Source organism: Mesoplodon densirostris, chromosome 11 (assembly GCF_025265405.1).
Source record: "Mesoplodon densirostris isolate mMesDen1 chromosome 11, mMesDen1 primary haplotype, whole genome shotgun sequence".
Taxonomy (NCBI): domain Eukaryota; kingdom Metazoa; phylum Chordata; class Mammalia; order Artiodactyla; family Ziphiidae; genus Mesoplodon; species Mesoplodon densirostris.
The window spans coordinates 7,050,727-7,069,307 of record NC_082671.1 but is presented as its reverse complement, the minus strand read 5'-3'; the positions used below and the strand labels follow the sequence as shown (position 1 = coordinate 7,069,307).

The 18,581-nt window shown below is 50.5% G+C and overlaps 1 protein-coding gene across 1 annotated transcript; it reads right to left on the bottom strand.

Annotated features, from left to right (window-relative positions):
• Positions 1–1,254: 1,254 nt before the first annotated feature.
• Positions 1,255–2,031, bottom strand: NTF3 (neurotrophin 3). The gene has a single exon (XM_060113464.1). It carries the CDS (start codon positions 2,011–2,013, stop codon positions 1,255–1,257), a length of 759 nt encoding a protein of 252 aa, XP_059969447.1. The 5' UTR covers positions 2,014–2,031.
• Positions 2,032–18,581: the final 16,550 nt, after the last annotated feature.

The window sequence follows — 18,581 nt, the reverse complement described above, 5'->3', positions numbered from 1 at the left end:
GAATCACAGCAACCTGTGGGGTAGGCAAGATCCATACCCACATCTGAATCTCTGACTCCAGGAAACCTGGGCTCAGGGAGCCTTCAAAACCCTGCCCACAGTCACAGGGGGTAGCTGGAATTTGAACCTAGGTCTGACTCCAAAGCACCAGCTTTTTTCAGTTCCCCCTGCAGCACCAAGAGGGAACAGCAGAGGAAGGGGAGGCGGGGCTCCAAGAGAATCTCTTAGGAGCACATTTCTCTTCTGTGTGCCGATGACTCATGATCCACTTCTGCTTCTGGGTAACCATACAATTATTTCTTTTGTTTGTTTGTTTTTTGTTTTTTGTTTTTGCGGTACGCGGGCCTCTCACTGTTGTGGCCTCTCCCGTTGCGGAGCACAGGCTCCGGACGCGCAGGCTCAGCGGCCATGGCTCACGGGCCCAGCCGCTCCGCGGCATGTGGGATCGTCCCAGACCGGGACACGAACCCGCGTCCCCTGAATCGGCAGGTGGACTCTCAACCACTGCGCCACCAGGGAAGCCCCCATACAATTATTTCTGGTACAAATAGTTAAAAAATGTTTCCTATGTGCGTCAGAAAACCACTTACAAAAAACAAAACAAAAACCGAAGCCAAAAAAAAAAAATTCAACCCTTAACAATCTCAAACCCCCAAACAACAAATGTGCTGAAAAGAAACTTCCAAAACGAAAATTGCCAGGTTCAATGTTATTGTTTCGGGACTGTAACATTGTAACTCTAATTGGCAAAACTGACAGCAGAGAAAGGCAAGTAGGTTCTGGGCAGTGAGCTTGTTGGTCAGAATGAAGGGTGCGGCTCCCAGCTGCCCAGCATCACTGCAACAGAGGTGGTAACAGTTCTTTTAGTTAATGAGTCAACCAGGAGGCATCCCGGAAGGGGGGATATAACTGTGTCTACACACAACTCTGACATCAGCCGATTTTAACAAGTTTACTAAAACGACAGTCATGGCCTTGACAATACTGAATGCAAAATACTGGTGTACACAGATTTTACAGGGCGGTGGCTCCCAAGAGCCAGGTTACAAGGATCAGGTTTAACAGATGGGAGAGGCCTGAGGGGAGGCAAGCACACGGATTTTATTGAGAAAAAAAGCTTATATACTGTAGGGTTGCTGAAGTTTAATAAATAAAGGTCAACTTATAATATATAAAAACAATATAAACATTTATATGCTACGTGCATATTGTATAATTTAAAGTAATAATTTATATATGGGGAGAGATGCCAATTTATGTTCTTCCGATTTTTCTCGACAAGGCACACACACAGGATGTGTCTATCCGTATCCACCGCCAGCCGACCAGCTTGTTGTTTTCTGACGTCAGTGCCCGGACGTAGGTTTGGGAGGTTTTGCACTGTGAGTTCCAGTGTTTGTCGTCAATGCCTCTGCAACCGTTCTTGACAGGCCTGGCCTCTTTACATCTCGTCTCATAAAAATATTGTTTGACGGGAGAGTTGCCAGTTTTGATCTCCCCCAGCACCGTGACCTGGTGTCCCCGAATGTCGATGGCCGATGACTTGTCGGTCACCCACAAGCTCTCGCTGTCACACACGGAGTACTCCCCTCGGTGACTCTTGTGCTCCGCATACCTCTTCCTCCGCGCCGTCCTGTTGGTCGCCACGGGGTTGCCCACGTCATCCTCCATGAGGTACAGGGGAGGGGGCTCCAAGGGGGCGCTGTCACTCAGCAGGACCCGGGGGGAGTTGTAGCGTCTCTGATGCCGCAGCAGTTCGGGGCCCATGGCCGTCATGGGCTGGAATTCCGACTTGGCGGGCTCCCGGGGGGCCTCTGCTTTGGGCAGGGTGCTCTGGTAGTTTTCCTTCACGTCCACCATCTGCTTGGAGAGCTTGTTTTTTAAGATATCTGCCTGGATCAGCTTAATAATCAGGGAATTGAGCGAGTCTTCCGGCAGACTCCTTTGATCCATGCTGTTACCTTGGATGCCACGGAGATAAGCGAGAAATATCACATAAAACAAGATGGACATCACCTTGTTCACCTGTAAGATCTGAAAAGGAAACATAGGTGTTAACAGAAGGTGGTGGCCGCTGGGTCTGTGTCATCCTGAACCAGAGGCTGAGGATCCCTGTGAGGCAAGAGAGAGAGCAGGGTACCACCATCCTAGGGGAGCATCAAAGCGCCCCTGTACTGGCCAGATACAGAGGCTGTCTAGTTCTCTCCCCTTCCCCTGGGAAATACTGCCTTTTACGAGCCCTCCTTTCTCTCCTAGATGTCCAAGTGCCTTCACCACAACAATCTTTCCTCCAGCATCGTGGCTGTGTGAGAGGGAAAGAGGTGTGTGTGTGTCTGTGTGTGTAAGACAGAGGGCAAAATCATCTTTTTCACAAGGAAACCAAGAACATCACCGGAAGGACTACAGCCTGAAGAGTCAGGTCTTTCCCAAAGACCCGGGTCACAAAGAGGCAGGTGTGCTTGACTCCAGGCTTTCAACCTCCATCTCTTTCCTGGACAGATAGCACCTGTCACCTTTGCACCTGATGTCTACCATCTGCAGCCTTCTGCTGTGTGTAGATGACGTCCTGCCACTTCTTTATTTTATTTATTTATTAAAAAATTTTTTTGGCTGTGCCATGCAGCATGTGGACTCCTAGTTCCCCAACCAGAGATGGAACCCATGTCCCCTGCAGTGGAAGCAGTGGAAGCGTGGAGTCTTAACCACTGGACCGCCAGGGAAGTCTCCTGCCACTTCTTTAAAGGTCCCTTGAACCAGAAAAGATCACATCCCACTCCACCTCGGCAAAATACAAAGAAATGGAACCTGAAAATTATAAATGCGTACATACATTTTTAATTAAAAAAATATCGGTGGCTGTAGCTTTGCAATTGCCTCAAGAATCATAGCTCTCTTGCCCCCTCCACTGCAGCCCCTGAGATCTCTCAAAGGAGCAGATACCCCAAGGCTGGGGGTTGGGCCAGTTGCTTCTACATCCATAGCATCAGAGACAGCTGGTTCTTGGCCAGCCTGGCAGAGCTGTTCTCTTGCCCTTGTAAATGACCATGTGGGCTGCGACCTATGCTGTGAGAGGGCCTGAGTGTCCGGTGCTCTGCCGACCTCTCCAACGGACATGCTTGCCAAGGTGCCCACCTGATCCCCAGAGACCCTCTTCACAAGACAGCAGCCCCCCCAAAGCACCACCTGTAGAAGATGGAGACACAGCTCAAATTAATGGGCTACACTTGCCCTGAAGTGCAAGATTCCCTGTTAATTTTTCATGTTTGACTTTTTAAGTTTCCACTATGAACTGTTTATTTATTTATTTATTTATTTGCGGTACGCGGGCCTCTCACTGTTGTGGCCTCTCCCGTTGCGGAGCACAGGCTCCGGACGCGCAGGCTCAGCGGCCACGGCTCACGGGCCCAGCCGCTCCGCGGCATGTGGGATCTTCCCTGACCGGGGCATGAACCCGCGTCCCCTGCATTGGCAGGCGGACTCTCAACCCCTGTGCCACCAGGGAAGCCCCTGAAATGTTCCCTTTAATGGTTCTGTTTCTAATTCAGCTGTCTCCTTGTTTCAATGGCATATTAACCTATCAATGCTCTCATTCTGCTGCCCTAGTAGAACCTCGACTTGGGGTTTCTGCTGAGTCCTTGTGGAATTAGAGGGCTGATCTTGACATACCTTCATTGCTGGTCTCTCCCTCACTAGAGCACAGCCCTGATTTTCCGAGGGTTGGCACGGGAAGGAGATTTTTCCGGTGGGGAGGGCTGGCTGCACTAATGACCCCTCCTGTGCCCCGTGCTTCACACCACTCGCCTCGAGGTGCTCATTCTGTAATCACCATTGAAGCCAACTTACTGTCCCCAGGCCTTTCTCGTTTCCTCTTTAAAGCTCTAAACACGGAAAATAAAATCCTTCCCTTGGTTCACCTTTGGTATTTCGAGAAACCCGGGGGAGAAGAGAAGGGAAATAAACACATGTGGAACAAGACATAGAAAATCAGCCCTGCTTACCAAGTACCCGTGTCTGAGCCTGCCCGAGCTAACTCGCCCCCGGGACTCAGAGGCATCCTCTTTCCCCATCTCGCTGGAAGAACTGCGCTCTCGTCCCCAGAGGCCAACAGCACTGTTGTCACTGTCTTCCAACTTCCTCCTCCTGGCGCCCAGCCTGTCTCTCTGATAAGGGGACCTTCTTCCTTGCATGGGAACTACTCTCTGGACAGCTGACTCCTTCAAGGTCAAGGCTGAGAGAAGGATTCTAGCTGTGCTGCTCACCTCTAGAGGTTGCCTCCAGGAATTCTATTATCCTGGGAAAACGGTTCCCACAAGATAACTGATCTCCCCTCCAACTCTGCATAAGAGTGACATCCCCTTCAGTCTTGCAGGCCCAACAAAATCAAGCTTGAACACAAAAAGTGTGGTGTACATGCAACTAGAATTACACCCACTTCTCCCTTCCAAAATAGAATACAGCTGCAATAAAATAATTTGGGATGGAGAGGCTATTGAAAAACAATTTATGAAACCCCCCAAAAGCCCAGCCACTATCAACTAAGAATAAGCAGGCTACCTGCTCACAGGGAACTCAGTCAAGTGTGGGGAGTGGAGGGAGGTCCCAGGTCCAGTAAGAGTCATGCCTAGATGAGTAAGGCCATTGCAAGGGTGAGTTGGTAGGAAGAACGTTGATGGCTTGGGCTGCTATATGGGAGGTGGCCTGGATATGGAACCAAAGGATGTAAGAAGGAGAAGGGTATTTAATCCAACTCCTTCATTTTATAGATGAGGAAAACCCAAACTGCAGTTTCAAGAAGAGGAGAGGCACACAAGGGCCGAGAGGGGGGCTCCGCACTCTGGGCCCAGCATTCCTTTTCATCACACCATGATCGGGCTCCCATGCCCCACCCTTCAGCCCTGCTCACTGTTCACGAGCTGCTTGAATAAGTTTACGGCGCATGTGACCCTTCACCTTGCACACTTTCATAGCCTCCTCTCCTGCTGAAATTTTGCTCATTCTTCAGTGCCTGGTTCAGAAGCTAACTTTTCCATGATGCTCCCCTGATAGTGGCAGCCCGGCCTCCTTTGTTTCTCCGTGGCATGGTGGCAGGTGTCACAGCCCTCAGGGCATGATGTGGTTTACTCCCTAGACTCCCCCTTCCTTCCTGTTTGTGTCTGCCTCTCCCCTGAGTCCACACCACAGTGAATACAAAATGGGTGCAGTGAGTCAGAGATGGACCGAGGGTGGCTGGAACGCCTGCCCTCCATGCACAGAACTGGCTACCTAGTCTGCAGGGTCTAAGGCAAACATTTCTCACAGGCAGGATGGCGGCAGGAGGCGTGACCACATTTGAGGCAACGCTCGGAGCCCCCAGGTGCATGCTCCATGGTCCCATGGGACCTCACTTAGAAAACCCACAGTCAGGGCTTCCCTGGTGGCGCAGCGGTTGAGAGTCCGCCTGCCGATGCAGGGGACACGGGTTCGTACCCCAGTCCAGGAAGATCCCACATGCCGCGGAGCGGCTGGGCCTGTGAGCCATGGCCGCTGAGCCTGCACATACGGAGCCTGTGCTCCGCAACGGGAGAGGCCACAACGGTGAGAGGCCCGCGTACAGGGAAAAAAAAAAAAAAGAAAACCCACAGTCAAAAATAAAATTCTTCCAAATTTCAAGATGGTAACCACAGAGCGTTACACCTTGAGTTTGAGGTCCCCTCTCTGAGCGCCAGACTCTGTGTGATGCCCCGGCTGCAGGAACTAAGACAGTTCGTTCTGGTGAAGTTGTTTGAAAGTAAGGGCGGGAAGTTATCGTTGGTCAAAAGGGATGTGCAAAGCCCACAGGGTGCTGCGAGGCAGGGTGCAGCGTGCAGGGCCATGGACGGGAGCTGTGACTTTAGTGCAACCCGGCAGGGAGGGCCCGGGGTTGTGGACAATGAGAAAGGCTCCTGAGACCGCCTTCCTTGCTCCCCTGGGCAGCGGGGGATTGGGGGAGAGGTCAGGATCATCAGAGAGGAAGACTTCATCACTGATATTGCAAAGAATCGCCAAAGCACAGTGATCAGATCATACAAAACAGACTGACTTGTAGTTGATTTATTATTATTTTTCAATTCTCTACAGAGAATTGTAGAGGTTGGACTGTTCCTACCATCCCATCTACCTGTGGGAGCCCCAAGGCAAACCCCAGTACCCCCTCGGGTCCCAAGCACACAAATTCAGCACAGAGACATCAGGCCAGCACTGCTGGTGGTAGGGTGGGACAAATGAACAAAATGAATTATATAAAAATTCCCAAATGCCCCTTAGCATGGGTCCTACCCATTTCTGGATCTGGATGGTTGCTTACCATCAAGTCGAAAAACTCGTCATGATACTTTGGAATAAGTCCTGGGAGTAAATCATCTGAAGGCTGGTAAGTGTTTCTAGATATCTGCAAGGCTGCGTTAAAACCCAGCAGGCTTCCTGCAGACTCCACTTTGATAATCTGCTTTCAGGTTTTTTGCGGAGAGCCAGTCCAAGAATGTCGCTCATAAAATTCGCCCAAACACAGATGTTGAAGTTGGAAGGGGCCATAGGGAACCACCTCATTTTTACCATTAAGGGCACTGAAACCCGGAGCAGTGTAAAGCGAGCTGTGTGAGGTCTGACTGCTACACGACACAGAGAGGGACAGGGGACCCTTGGTGATTAAGTGTAAGAGAGATCGCCTGGCCGGTGCATAATCAAGGTCATTGTCAGGGGTGAAAAGAGACATCGTTATGAAAGCACTTAGCACCGTGCCTGGCACACAGTGATCCACTGGACAGGTTCGATGAACATGAACCTCAGTTATCTAAGGCAGCAGAAGACACCGCACGCCTGCCCTCCGTGCACACACACCAGGTAGCAAGAGGACTAGTTCCCTGGAGTGGGGAGTGGAAGAGGAAAGGCAGTACCAGGAAGGCGCATCAGTGAGTGTTTCAATTTAGAGAGACTTCTATGCTCCTTCGCTAGTGGTGACTGCAGTTTATAGAGACCCCCGTTTAAGCAATGATCCTACTGAGTTATCATTGTCTGAATGGCTCCTCCTGGATGACTAGGCCACGGCTTTCTCATCCCCCCGTCTCTGACGTCCGGCACGGGGCTGCACTGTTGCCGACTCTCCAGGTCCATTTACTGAATGAGCACCTACTACAAGCAAGATCTACCAAGACACAGCTTCCTGGCCTCGGATTCTGTTTGGGTTTCTGCCAAGCTTGGTTTGGAAGCCAATCAACTCTGCCTTCTTCTCCCAAAGAAAATACAGGCCTGGCTCTGAAGCAGGCCAGGGTCCCCAGGCTCTTCTCGGCTATAATTGGAAAAAGACCTGTTAAAACCCTCCGTTGGACCCCTTCCTGCACTCTCCCCAGTGCCCGCTTTCCCCGCTCAGAGTTTTCCAAGATTCTGACCAGCTTGCAGATGCTATTTTGCTCGCTTAGAAATGCTTTCCCACATATGGTGCTTTCCCAGTCCCTGGAGCAACATTCCTACAAGGTTTCACCATCCCTCAAAATACTCAAAAGAGAGCAATTTCTGATTCCTCCTCTTTGGCTCAGTATACAATACACACAGAGGGGTTGGGGTCTGGGAGGAGCAGCTGAAATGGAAGAGAAGCCAGTGAGGACGGTGGTACAGGGTCTGAGGCCACAGCAACCAGGGTCTGTCCCGCCACATGCGGGAGGTGGGGGCCATCACCGCTGAGTTCCAAGTCACCTCTCTAGGACTAGCTCCCTGGCACGTGCGAGCCACCGCCTGGCCGTGAACCCCCAGCCCTTGCTTGTTGCACGTGTACCGAGTGAATTCTGTAGCCTGGGCAGAGTGGGGTCACCAAGCACAGAAATGTTCTTGCCGGGAAATGACATACGTTGCACCTTTCATCTTGGTAACAACCCCTCGAAGGTAGGCAGTTACATTTCCCATTTCAGATGGGGAAACCGAGGCATGGGGAGGTTTAATAATTAGCTAACAAGCAGCAGAGCCCCGACTGGATGGCCGCCTGCCCCTGGGGCAGATGCCCTGTGCCGTCTCTCTGTCCCGGCTCTCACACAGTCCAGAGGAAACTCAGTTTCCAAGCCTGGAGCCAGGACAGCTCAACCCGGTAGGCTGAGCATCCCCGCAAGAAGCCTCTAGGCACCTCTCAGCAGTTTCCAGGGGCTTGAGGCCACCCCTCCTGTTTCCTCCTGCCAGATAACCCTAACATCTTGTTCAGGGAGTGGAAAGAGAGAGAGATGGGGAGGCGATAGATTCAAAGCAGAATGACCAAAAGGAAAGGAATGTGGTGGAAACATTAAACTAAGGCCATATAAAAGGACTGGCCAGGCTTGTTCTCCTGCCTTAATTGCAAAATTAATTCAAATTGGCTTTGTTCTGAACACGGGTCCTGAGTCAGTTGGGGCCACATGAAGATGTTCTGACCCCTGACAAGGCTGGGAGCTGGGAGAGACAGGTCCCGGTGGAGCCTCCGCTGGGGACTGGTCTGGTCTTGGTTAATCTCTTTAATAATGATCGGGAAGCAGGGGAGAGGAAAAAGTGGCAGGTTAATTGAAACGCACAGATGACGCTTGAAGGGAAGGCGCTACAAACACCGATGAGGACAAACCAACTATTCCCCAGCCCCCGTGTGGGCGGGCAGCCTGGAAGAAGCAGGATGAGATTAGACTGGAACCACATAGGTTAACTCACTGGGGGCAAGGTGCATCCAAAACCAACAAGGGAGGGAAACGCTTGTGAAAGGATGGAGGGAAGGAGAGACTTGGGGTGCCTGGAAGGAGCGGGTTAGAAATGAACTCACGAGAACTGGGCTGTGTGGGTGTTCATGGCGCTCTTCCCCCGACGGCCCTGCATGCATCCCTCAAACACACCTCTCTCACTCTTATTGCACCTCTGAGGGTGGCCACTCTTCCCTGTCTTAGGGGGAACAAGAACACATACACTGAGCTTTAGAGAGGGTAAGAAATCGAGCCGAGGTCAGAGAACTAGCCAACGACTGTCATCAAAGATGCTGGTGAGCGTGGTCTAAATCCCCGCCCCCAACCAAAAAGCATCACCTCTCTGCTGTATTTGGTGAGACCTCATCTGAGACCCCTGATCCCTGGGCAGGTCTGCATCACGTAGAGTCCATACAGGTGACAGCAGAGGCAGGGAGATGAATTCCTTCCCTGTTCTCTAAAAGCCCCTCATTCAGCATAGCTCCTCTTAGTGAAACTTACTTAACTCAGGGTTCTGAAACTGACCGACACAGACAACGCTTGGCCCAAGATCTGAAATAGGACAAGGTCCTCGGTTTTCAGGGGATGCTGGCTTCCCAGTGGAAACAAGACAACCTATCAACAAGGAAGCTGTGTTCTAGGATGAAACAAAATGAAATAGAGACCTCAGAAGGGTGACTCACCTCCCTCAGAAAGGAACTGCTGAAACTGGTTCCTCTTGGAGGCCAGAAAATGAAGACAAGAGACCCCTGAAAGGGCAAGGAGCCGGTCTCCCAAAAGCAAGCTAAACACCCTGAGCTGGAAGTAAAAAGCTGGGAGTTTCTTTTTCACAGCTGTTGGAAGAGGAATTTTACATTGTTCAAAGCATCCACTCATCGGGCCCCAAGGTAGTGAGAGACAGAAGGTATGGCACATGTCAAAACAACGTGCACCACAGCTCCGAGAAGAAGGTAGTGCAGTTATTCCCCAGGCCAGTGAACCCTCTGGCTTGGCCTCATCTTGGCAGAGAGATCTGAAAGGAGCTTGGTATGCCGACACAAGCCCCAGGAAACCCAGATTTACTTTATCCTTTACATACTATCAATTCTCATTTCATGGCCAGAGGGTGGACAAGGAACAATCTGCAGAGAAAATCTGAGTCAATCCAGCTACTGGCCATAACTGTGTTTATCTAGTAAATTCCATTTTCTTTGTTGCTCATTCACTGATGCTCATTCACCACTGTGCTTGAAGATGTACATGTATGGGTTTGTGGTGGGCTTGTGTGTGCATGCGGGCACGCACACACACACCTCACACACACTGTAGCCTCCCAAATGAGGATGGGTTACAGCCGAGTTATTTCCAAATTATTATATCATTTAATATTCTGAGACATCTTGATTTTGGTTTCATTTTCTGCATCTGGGTTAACTCCATTTTTCCAAGTGTGGAAACACACAAGGGAAGGTTGCTTCCATTACACAGACAGTTGCGGGTACGGCTGGCGTTCAACTCTTAGCGTCAGAGAATAACCTCCCCAAGCAAATGAAACTTCTTGTCCTAGATGTACTCCTCCTGTTTGAGTTGGGTTGATGGGGCAAGCATATATATTACCTGTAAAGTGCTACCCAGCTGTAAGCTAATTGTATCAGAAGGCTGCTGACCTCCAATCTTTAATAATTATAATAAATAATGATGAGGATGATCAATTATCTACTTTGTCTACCCAGCCAAGGATGGGTCTCAAAATGGCAGAATAAAGAAGCTGGCTTTATCTTGAGAGCTGGGAGCGAAGGGAAATCCCAGATGAGGACTCCCATTCACTCTCCAGATGCCTCTTCCAAACCAAGACCACAGCTGGCTTGGCAACGCCCAGGCCTGTGACTGCACCCGCCAGGGCAGCAGCAGCGAGGCCGGGGTCAACCCAAACCACCCTGGTTTGGCCTCACGAGGACTTGGCCACAGTGAGTGTGGTCAGATGGCAGCCTTTCTCCTCCAGGCTTGGCAATGGGGCCTGTGTCTCCCGCTCACGCTTCCCCTAGGCCACAGCCAGCCTCCTTCCACGAGGATGAGGGACTGGCAGATGGTCCATGGCTGCCTTTGGTCTGGACACCCTCTCCAGGAAACCACGCTGTCTGGGGACTCGGAGGGCCAAAGCCTCCTTCCACGGCTCACCCAGCCACCGTCCTTCACCTGAATCCCTGCCAGATCAGGAAAGTAAGGCAGGAGAGGCGTCTGCACGGGACATTTCCTGAGCCTCTTTGCACCCCCCTGCAAAGGGAGGCTGGAATGGACACACAGAAAGCAAATCCATCTTCCACCCGAACCCAAGTGTGTGGAAGGCACTTCATAAACATTATGATCCAATCCCAAACCATCTACCGACTCTCACTCTGGGCAGCTGAGCAAGACTAGCAACCAACCCAGAGTTTGTCCTCTGAATTTTGGCACCAACATTGTGGACCCAAAGCTGTCATTCATCACAGACACAGTCATCATAACCACTTGTAATAACAGCTAGTATTTACTGAGCCGCACCATATGCTGAGGACTTCTCCAGACTTTACATGGATTGTCTCAATTAATCTTCATGGATACAATTTTCATGCCCACTTGTCAGCTCAGGAAACTGAGGCTCAGAGGATTAAGTTATTTTGTCTGAGATCACGCATCATTTGAGAGGTGGAGCCAGGATGCAGACCCCTGTGTGACCCCCAGGCTGTACTTTTAGCCAGTACTGCAGACCACCTCCCAACTCGTTCCAGAGAGTTGAAGGCACCTGCCACTTGCTTGCAGGGAGTGAGGCACCAAGCCCCACATTGATACATTAATGCTTCTTTCCTTGTTCTGAGAAAGCGATCTCCAAGACAGGTGCTCTGAAGTGCAAAGGGAACATTTCACCATCCAAGGCTGAGCATCGCCAATTCACGGTGGCTGAGAAGCATATCTATGCAACACGGGGCTGATGGGCTCACTTATCTATGCCTTAGTTTCCCCAAGTGTCACACATTCCTTTCCTCTGACCTTATTGGATGGTAAAGAAGACCAAGAACCCAGGGATTCTTTTTGAAATTTGCTGGAATTTTGAAGGCGAGACAGATTTCTGATTATTTGGTTTTCATAGATTTTTAGCGTATTGACAAGGAGAAATAAAATAAGGCGGACTCTCGGCACATCTCCCACTTTGATTTAAGAATGAAAAGCATCTCTGCCACTGATCAGCTTTGTGGCTACGGGGGAATTACTGCTCGTCTTGGGGTCTCAATTCCTAACGGGCTTTCTCCATAGGGCTGATGCTGGTATTTTGGGCAGGAGAGTTAGTTCTTCATTATTCAGCTTTGTCTCCCACACATGAAGCTCTGCCCCCAACCTACTAAATGTCAATCATGTCCCCAGTCATGGTGACGACCAAAAAAAGGCACTCACACTTTTCCAAATACCATCTGGGGAGGCCTTATCCCTCCTGGTTAAGAATCACATAACATAATGCTGGTGGACTAAAGTGGTTCTCAGCCGTTTTTGACCCTTTTTAGAATGTGATAAAAACTAAAGAAAGTTTCCCCTAAAAAAATGCATGTGCACATATCGGAAACAGTTTGCAAAAAAATTGGAGGCAGTTCACCAGCTCCCCAAAGCCTAACCCAGAGAGAGACCCATAGATCCTCGGCGAAGAGCTCTTGAACTAAACAGTTTTTCACAGCTTCTTTCCAGCTTTAATATCCTGTGCTTCTATGACCCTCTGCTAACCCTGGGCCATTTCTTCACCAGACAAATGATCCTCGATACTGGTCTCGTTTTCTGGTCCTTCCTACTTTTCTGTGTCCTTTTGAAGGACACAGAGCCAGGCACTGGCATCCTAATCTACTAGAATTCTCATACAATGGGAAGGTTACAGCAGGAAAGTGGCCTGCCCCAAATGCAACAATCAACTAATGGAAGAGCCAGAACCAGAAGCCAGCTCTCCAGAGGTGCAGAGCCATGCTGCTCATCTGGAACCAACACAGAACCATAAATATAAGGACACCCAGAGGGAAACCTGCCCACGAGGTTGCAGAAGGGCTTCTCCGGGAGGTGCGGCAGAATAGGGACCGGCACAGCATGTGGAACGCTACACTGTGAGAGGGCTGGAGCCCTCGCAGCCTGACTTGGCTCAGAAGGTAGCCCATGAGGCAGAACCCTTCCCTTCCTTTTACAAATATTTGTGTGGCATCAGCACCCTTGTCTAGTGACATCTGCACCCCTCAAGAGCTTTGGAATGTCATGTCTTTTCTCTTCCATCTCTGGTCCCGCCACCATTCTGGATGACTTCACCTCCAACCTGATGGCTTTTCCATCCCTTTGGTTTCCCTGTTCCTCAGCGTGCTCAAGACCAATGCTCTCCCTTGGCTTTGAAAACCTTGCTGTTTCTGAGGAGCTTCTCTGCGTTCCAGCCGACTGGCCTTATGAGTGTGAGCGTGGCTGCACACTGTCTCAGGAGGAGAAGCTGGAGGAGGGAGGGGTGCAGGACAATCACAGAACATGGCCCGGGGGACACCCCAGAAGCCTGAGAGAGGAGGCTTAAGCACCAATAGAGGCTCTCGTTTATATCAGATGGCAAAAGTGGATAAGTTCATTGCTCTGGAAGAGACTGTAGCCAGAAGATACATTGGGATCAAATACTGTGCACAAGCAGGTTGCTAGTTTAAAACATGCTGATTTCTGACACTCCTCCCACCTAGTGGTGGGTCCATGTGCCTTTCTCTTGTAGGTGGGTGGCCTGTGCCCATTTTGATCAATACAGTATAGAGGAAGTAACATTACGTGACTTCCAAGGCTAGGCTGTAAGCGGCTGTGTGGCTTCTGCCTGTTGTTGGGGCCCCAAGCTCCCATGGGAGGCACTGACATTCAAGGGCCACCATATTGGCGACCCCCCTCACCACGGCCTTCCAGCCAGTGCTGCCAAGGCACTCGTCTTGCGGGTGAACTGGCCTGGGTGACCCAAGCCAGCCCATCAGTCCACTGAAAACCACCAAGGACCTCTGTCAAGGCCACCTGACACAGAAGAATCAACCCAGCTCGACTCAATTCCCTGAGCCACAACACCATGAGAAATGAGAAAACAGTGTTTTCTTTTTATGCCACCAAGTTTGGGGGAGTTTGTTACACAGTGAAAGATGGAAGAAGTACCCAGAGCTGGAAAAAGTACAGAGGATGAGAGGTGTCACCTTTTAGTGCCAGTGATGACATTTCACTAAGTTTGCTCAGAAGAGTCTGAGTACATTCCTGGAGGATGGTCTAAAATGGACCTCGGGGATCATGACTGAAACCACGAAGAATAGGGCCGTCCCCATGGAAGAGGCGAGCCGTCAGACACCTGAGGCCCTGCAGCCAAGGGTCTGACTGCAAAGGGGTGACACAGAGCCACCTCTGCTCCTGGGGACCTCAGGGCAAGTGACTGTGGGGGGCTGGGGAGGAGGAGGGAGGGAGGGAGACACAGAGAGAAAGAGAGGATGGAGGGAGGAAGGCAGACAAGGCTTTCTTGAACAGGGTTTCAGTTGACTCCAAGGTCCCTGCATGGTGGCTTTTGCCCTGGCTAGGGAAAAACAGGAGAGGAGAGACTGTCCCCCAAAACCACCACGACTGCCGCCCAGAGGGTGTCTGAATCCAGATCCACTCGTGTTAGGAGCCGCTCCACCCCGCCAGCACCCAGAGTTGGCTAACCCCACCCCAGGTGACATTTTCTTCCTAGCAGCCAGGGACACGAACACAAGCAGTAAGGTATGAGCACTCAGCGTCAAAAAGGGCTCCCTGGTGGTGACACAGAACATGCCACGCTCCTGCGGCCACTGGGACCTTGTCCCAGAGTGGCCGGGGCAGTGCCTACAGCTCTCTGCCATCAGAGCAGAGCAGACAGAGGAGGAATTCCAACCTGTACACGAGCTGCTGGGAAACAGGCCAGCAGAGCGTGTGTGTGTGTGGATATCTGTGAGTGTGCCTGTGTGTGTGTCCGTGTGAGTATGTGTGCATGTATGTCTGTGTGTGAGTGTGTGAGTGTATAACATGTTTATTTGTGTGTGTGGTGTATGTGTGAATATCTGTGAGTGTGCCTGTGTGTGAATGTGTATATCTGTGTGTGAATGAGTATATTTCTGTCTGTGTGTGTATGTATGTCTGTGTGTGCAAGTGTATATAGCTGTGTCTGTGTGTATATGTATGTCTGTGTGTGACTGTGTGTGTCTGTGTCTGAGTGTGTGTCTGTGCGTGTGTCCATGTTTACCTGTGTGTGTGTCTGTATGTGTGTATGTCTGAGCGTGTGTGTGTATGTCTGTGTGTCCGCGTCTTGGTGTGTATGTCTGTGCGCGTGTCTATGTGTATCTGTGTGCGCGTGTGTGCAGTGTGTTGGGAGAGGGATGCCGAGGAGGGGAGACATCCCTAGGGTTGGAGGAACACAGGCTGGATGTGCCTTGCAGCTTTCCCAGTCAGTCTCCATGGGACCTCGGACAAGCCTTGTTTCCACCTCCCAGGCGTCAGTTTGCTCTTCTACAAAGTGAGGGAATCCAGGTAAATCATCCTAAGATCTTCGCAGTGTCTGCAGTCTGCCTCCCCACAGATGGGCGGAGACAAGGCTCTGGGCTCCCTGCTCTCTCTCTCTCTCTCTCTCTCTCTCTGATCCCCAGGGACAAGGGGGTGGGTGGGTGGGAGACGCCTCTGGGGTCCTGCTGACCCTGCTCCCACCCCCCGCCAGCTCTGCCCATGTAAGGAGGAAGGCACATGGGCCCAGTGGCCCTCTCGGGTCCCCAGGAATTGGAAACATGTAAGGACAGGCTGGGGAGAAGCCCGGGAGATAGAAAGAGAAACTCTGGGTCAAGTTTGCATTTCTCATTATTCCTCCAACCCTTCTCAAATTCCTTTTGTTTAGAAACCTCCTTGGGTTTCTGAAGGCTGTTCCCTCCCCCATCCCACCCCTGAAAAAGTCTAGGAGCTCCTCCAGCCTGTAACCCTTCCGGATAACATGTTCCATATGTCGGTCACTCTCTGCATGAGATGTGAGCACTCCCTTTCCTGGTCACCTCCTCTTTGGTCTCCCCACAAGCCTCTCCCTAGAACAAGAGGCAGCGAGGGTTTCCATCAGGTTGGAGCCTGCTGAACCTGGGGATTCCTGCAGCTTTGCCTCCGAGTGCCTGGAGCGTGCCTGCCTTGGCCCCAGCCTGCCTACCACCACCGACAGCTGCACCAGACCCTCCTTTAAGCTCTGGGGCCAACTGAGCAGCGCTGACCCAGCTTACCACGTTAGTTGCTGAGAGCGCGCTTCTGCAGCAAAGCAAACAGCCCTCTATTGTTTTCCTTTCCCACCCACCTCCCCCTCCTCCTGTGGCTACCCACTGCGGTAAATAAAGGCTGAGGATTTTTCCAGCACAACTTCCAATGCTTTTTGAGGGGGATGTGAGCACACCTTCCATACCTCTCCCCTGACGTCTACCCCACCCCCCCCGCCCCCTCTGATGCATCTTTTGGTGATTGAGTTTGACTCTTGAAAAATACAATGCATGGCTTCACACTAGTTCTGGTGGATTTCGCAACAGACAGAACAAGGTGGGTCTTCACCCCTCTGGAGGGGTTGAGTTGGAAAGGCTGAAGATGACCTCAAGTAAGCACCAGGGAGCCTGAGAACTGTGTGGAGCTCCTCTTCCTCAAAAGCACAATTGTACTTAAAGGCTCCAGGCCCCTGTGGGTGTCCTGGAGAGCAAGCAGAGGCTACCCTGAGACAGGCAGTGAGGCAACCCTTTAATCTAACAAACACAGCCAGAAGAAATGGGCAAAGCATCCATCAAGAGGCTCAAGGCTTTCACAGACACAGGTCGCGGGCAGAAAACATCTGGGGACATAGCAGAACCCCCTGATCTCTTAAAGGAAAGAAGGATGCTACACTAAGCACCTACTATACGCCAAGGACTGCAATTTAAAACTTACATCCTACTGCCTTTAGCTTTTTGGGTGGACATGAAATTAGGAAAATTATAAAGAGAGGGTATTGCTATTTTAAAGCTGAGAAATTTAGGGCATAGCGTAAGTGAGTGATACGCTCAAAGCTGTCACCGCCAGAACCAGAACCATGCTTCCTGACTCCTGATCCAGCACTCTTCCTAGAAGATAACCTCTATTCTCAAAGCCCTGAAGGGCTTCCCTGGTGGCATAGTGGTTTCGAGTCCGCCTGCTGATGCAGGGGACACGGGTTCGTGCCCCGGTCCGGGAAGATCCCACATGCTGCGGAGCAGCTGGGCCCGTGAGCCATGGCCGCTGAGCCTGCGCATCTGGAGCCTGTACTCCGCAACGGGAGAGGCCACAACAGTGAGAGGCCCGCGTACCGCAAAAAAAAAAAAAAAAAAAAAGCCCTGAAGAATCCAGAGGACAGACCATATGCCTGGGACCGCCCAGGAAGTAGAGATCCCCTAGCTCTCTGTGAATTTGGGGAGAGTCCCTAGAGCTACAAAATGCAGACTGCACTTTTCTCTAGGCCCACTGCCTCTTTGATGCACCAATTCATACAAAGTGGATCATTTCCAAAGATGGGCCACCTCTGGCTGCAGGAGCCTCTTCCTGTGCAGGGAGATGGGTGGGGCCAGTCCTTGGCTCAAGTTCTGCACCTAGTTCTTTCTAAGCCTCCCCCAGTCCCCCCTCCCCCATTCCTGGCTCTATTTCCTCTGAAGATTTATTGTATTCTGGAGATCAAACAACTGGTTAAGCAAAAGCCTGTGTTAAAAACAATCTTTCTCAACAATACCTGTTTTAAGAAAATGACAACAATCGTGAAGGAAAATGTGTTTGATGATGGACATGCGACTAATGAGACAACTGAACTAATATAATTGGGGGAATCTCACTTCAGAAGCTCCAATTACGCTTGATGGGCTTTGGCAAGGAACCCTGCAATTTGGTGCTAATGAATGCGTTAACATAGAGGGTACGTTGGAACCCAAGAATGTGCAGGAATGTGTCCTGACACTGCACTGGGCTCGCAGTAGGAGGGCCACCGAGGACCTGATGAGCCGAAGTGGAAAAGGGTTGGAGACCTCAGGACAGGCAGTCATTTCTAGTCAACAGACCAGCTCTTCTGCCTCTGGACCAATTGGCAGAGTTTGCGTCATCTACTTCAGGGAGATCTATTTGGGTTTACTAGAAAGAAGGCTCTAGTGAGTTTCCAGGCATGCCGTCGAAATGGCCAGATTCACTGGATTTAATAGAGAGGATTGCAAAACAGTTCTTTCCGGACCTGAGGCTCTGTGATTCTATGTAAAGGCAAAACACTCCACCATGGGGACGCTGATGGGGCCATAGCGATGTGGGGGAACAGTCAATGACCTCCACCCTGAAGTGGGTGAGTCACATGGTGGAGAGGAGGGGATGGCTGCAGACTGTAGTCACACTGAAGGGTCTGGAAATATACTGGCATTGATTCAGAATGTGGAACTTTTGATCCTATAACATTTTACATTTTAATTCCCCTTGGTGATGTTAATAACGCAGTTGGCTAGTGCCACACTGACAGAATTTATGAAGCAAAACTCATCCAAGAACAGGAAGGAATGACCTCAGTTTATACCCTACTTATGCCTCTGAAAATGCTGAGTGCAAATCACATTTCTGTGAATTGATTTGTGTTTTAAAGATACTAGGAGGGTTTGCAACAAAAAATCTTACTGGGAATTCCTATGGAAAGCAGTAAATAACCACTCTTCCATTAAAATATATATACATCAGACTAGTTTTAGCTTAAAGCAAAGTACATCTTTAAATGTAGAGCAACTATGCTGTGAATATATATCACAATTCCACAACGAACACATGTGCTTTGACATTAAATTCTTCACCAAGAGAATAAGACTTAATCCTTTGATGAGCTCTTCAACTATCTGGGTG

Excerpts from the sequence above, each read along its gene's own strand:
- NTF3 (XM_060113464.1), bottom strand. The coding sequence starts at position 2,013 with ATGTCCATCTTGTTTTATGTGATATTTCTCGCTTATCTCCGTGGCATC.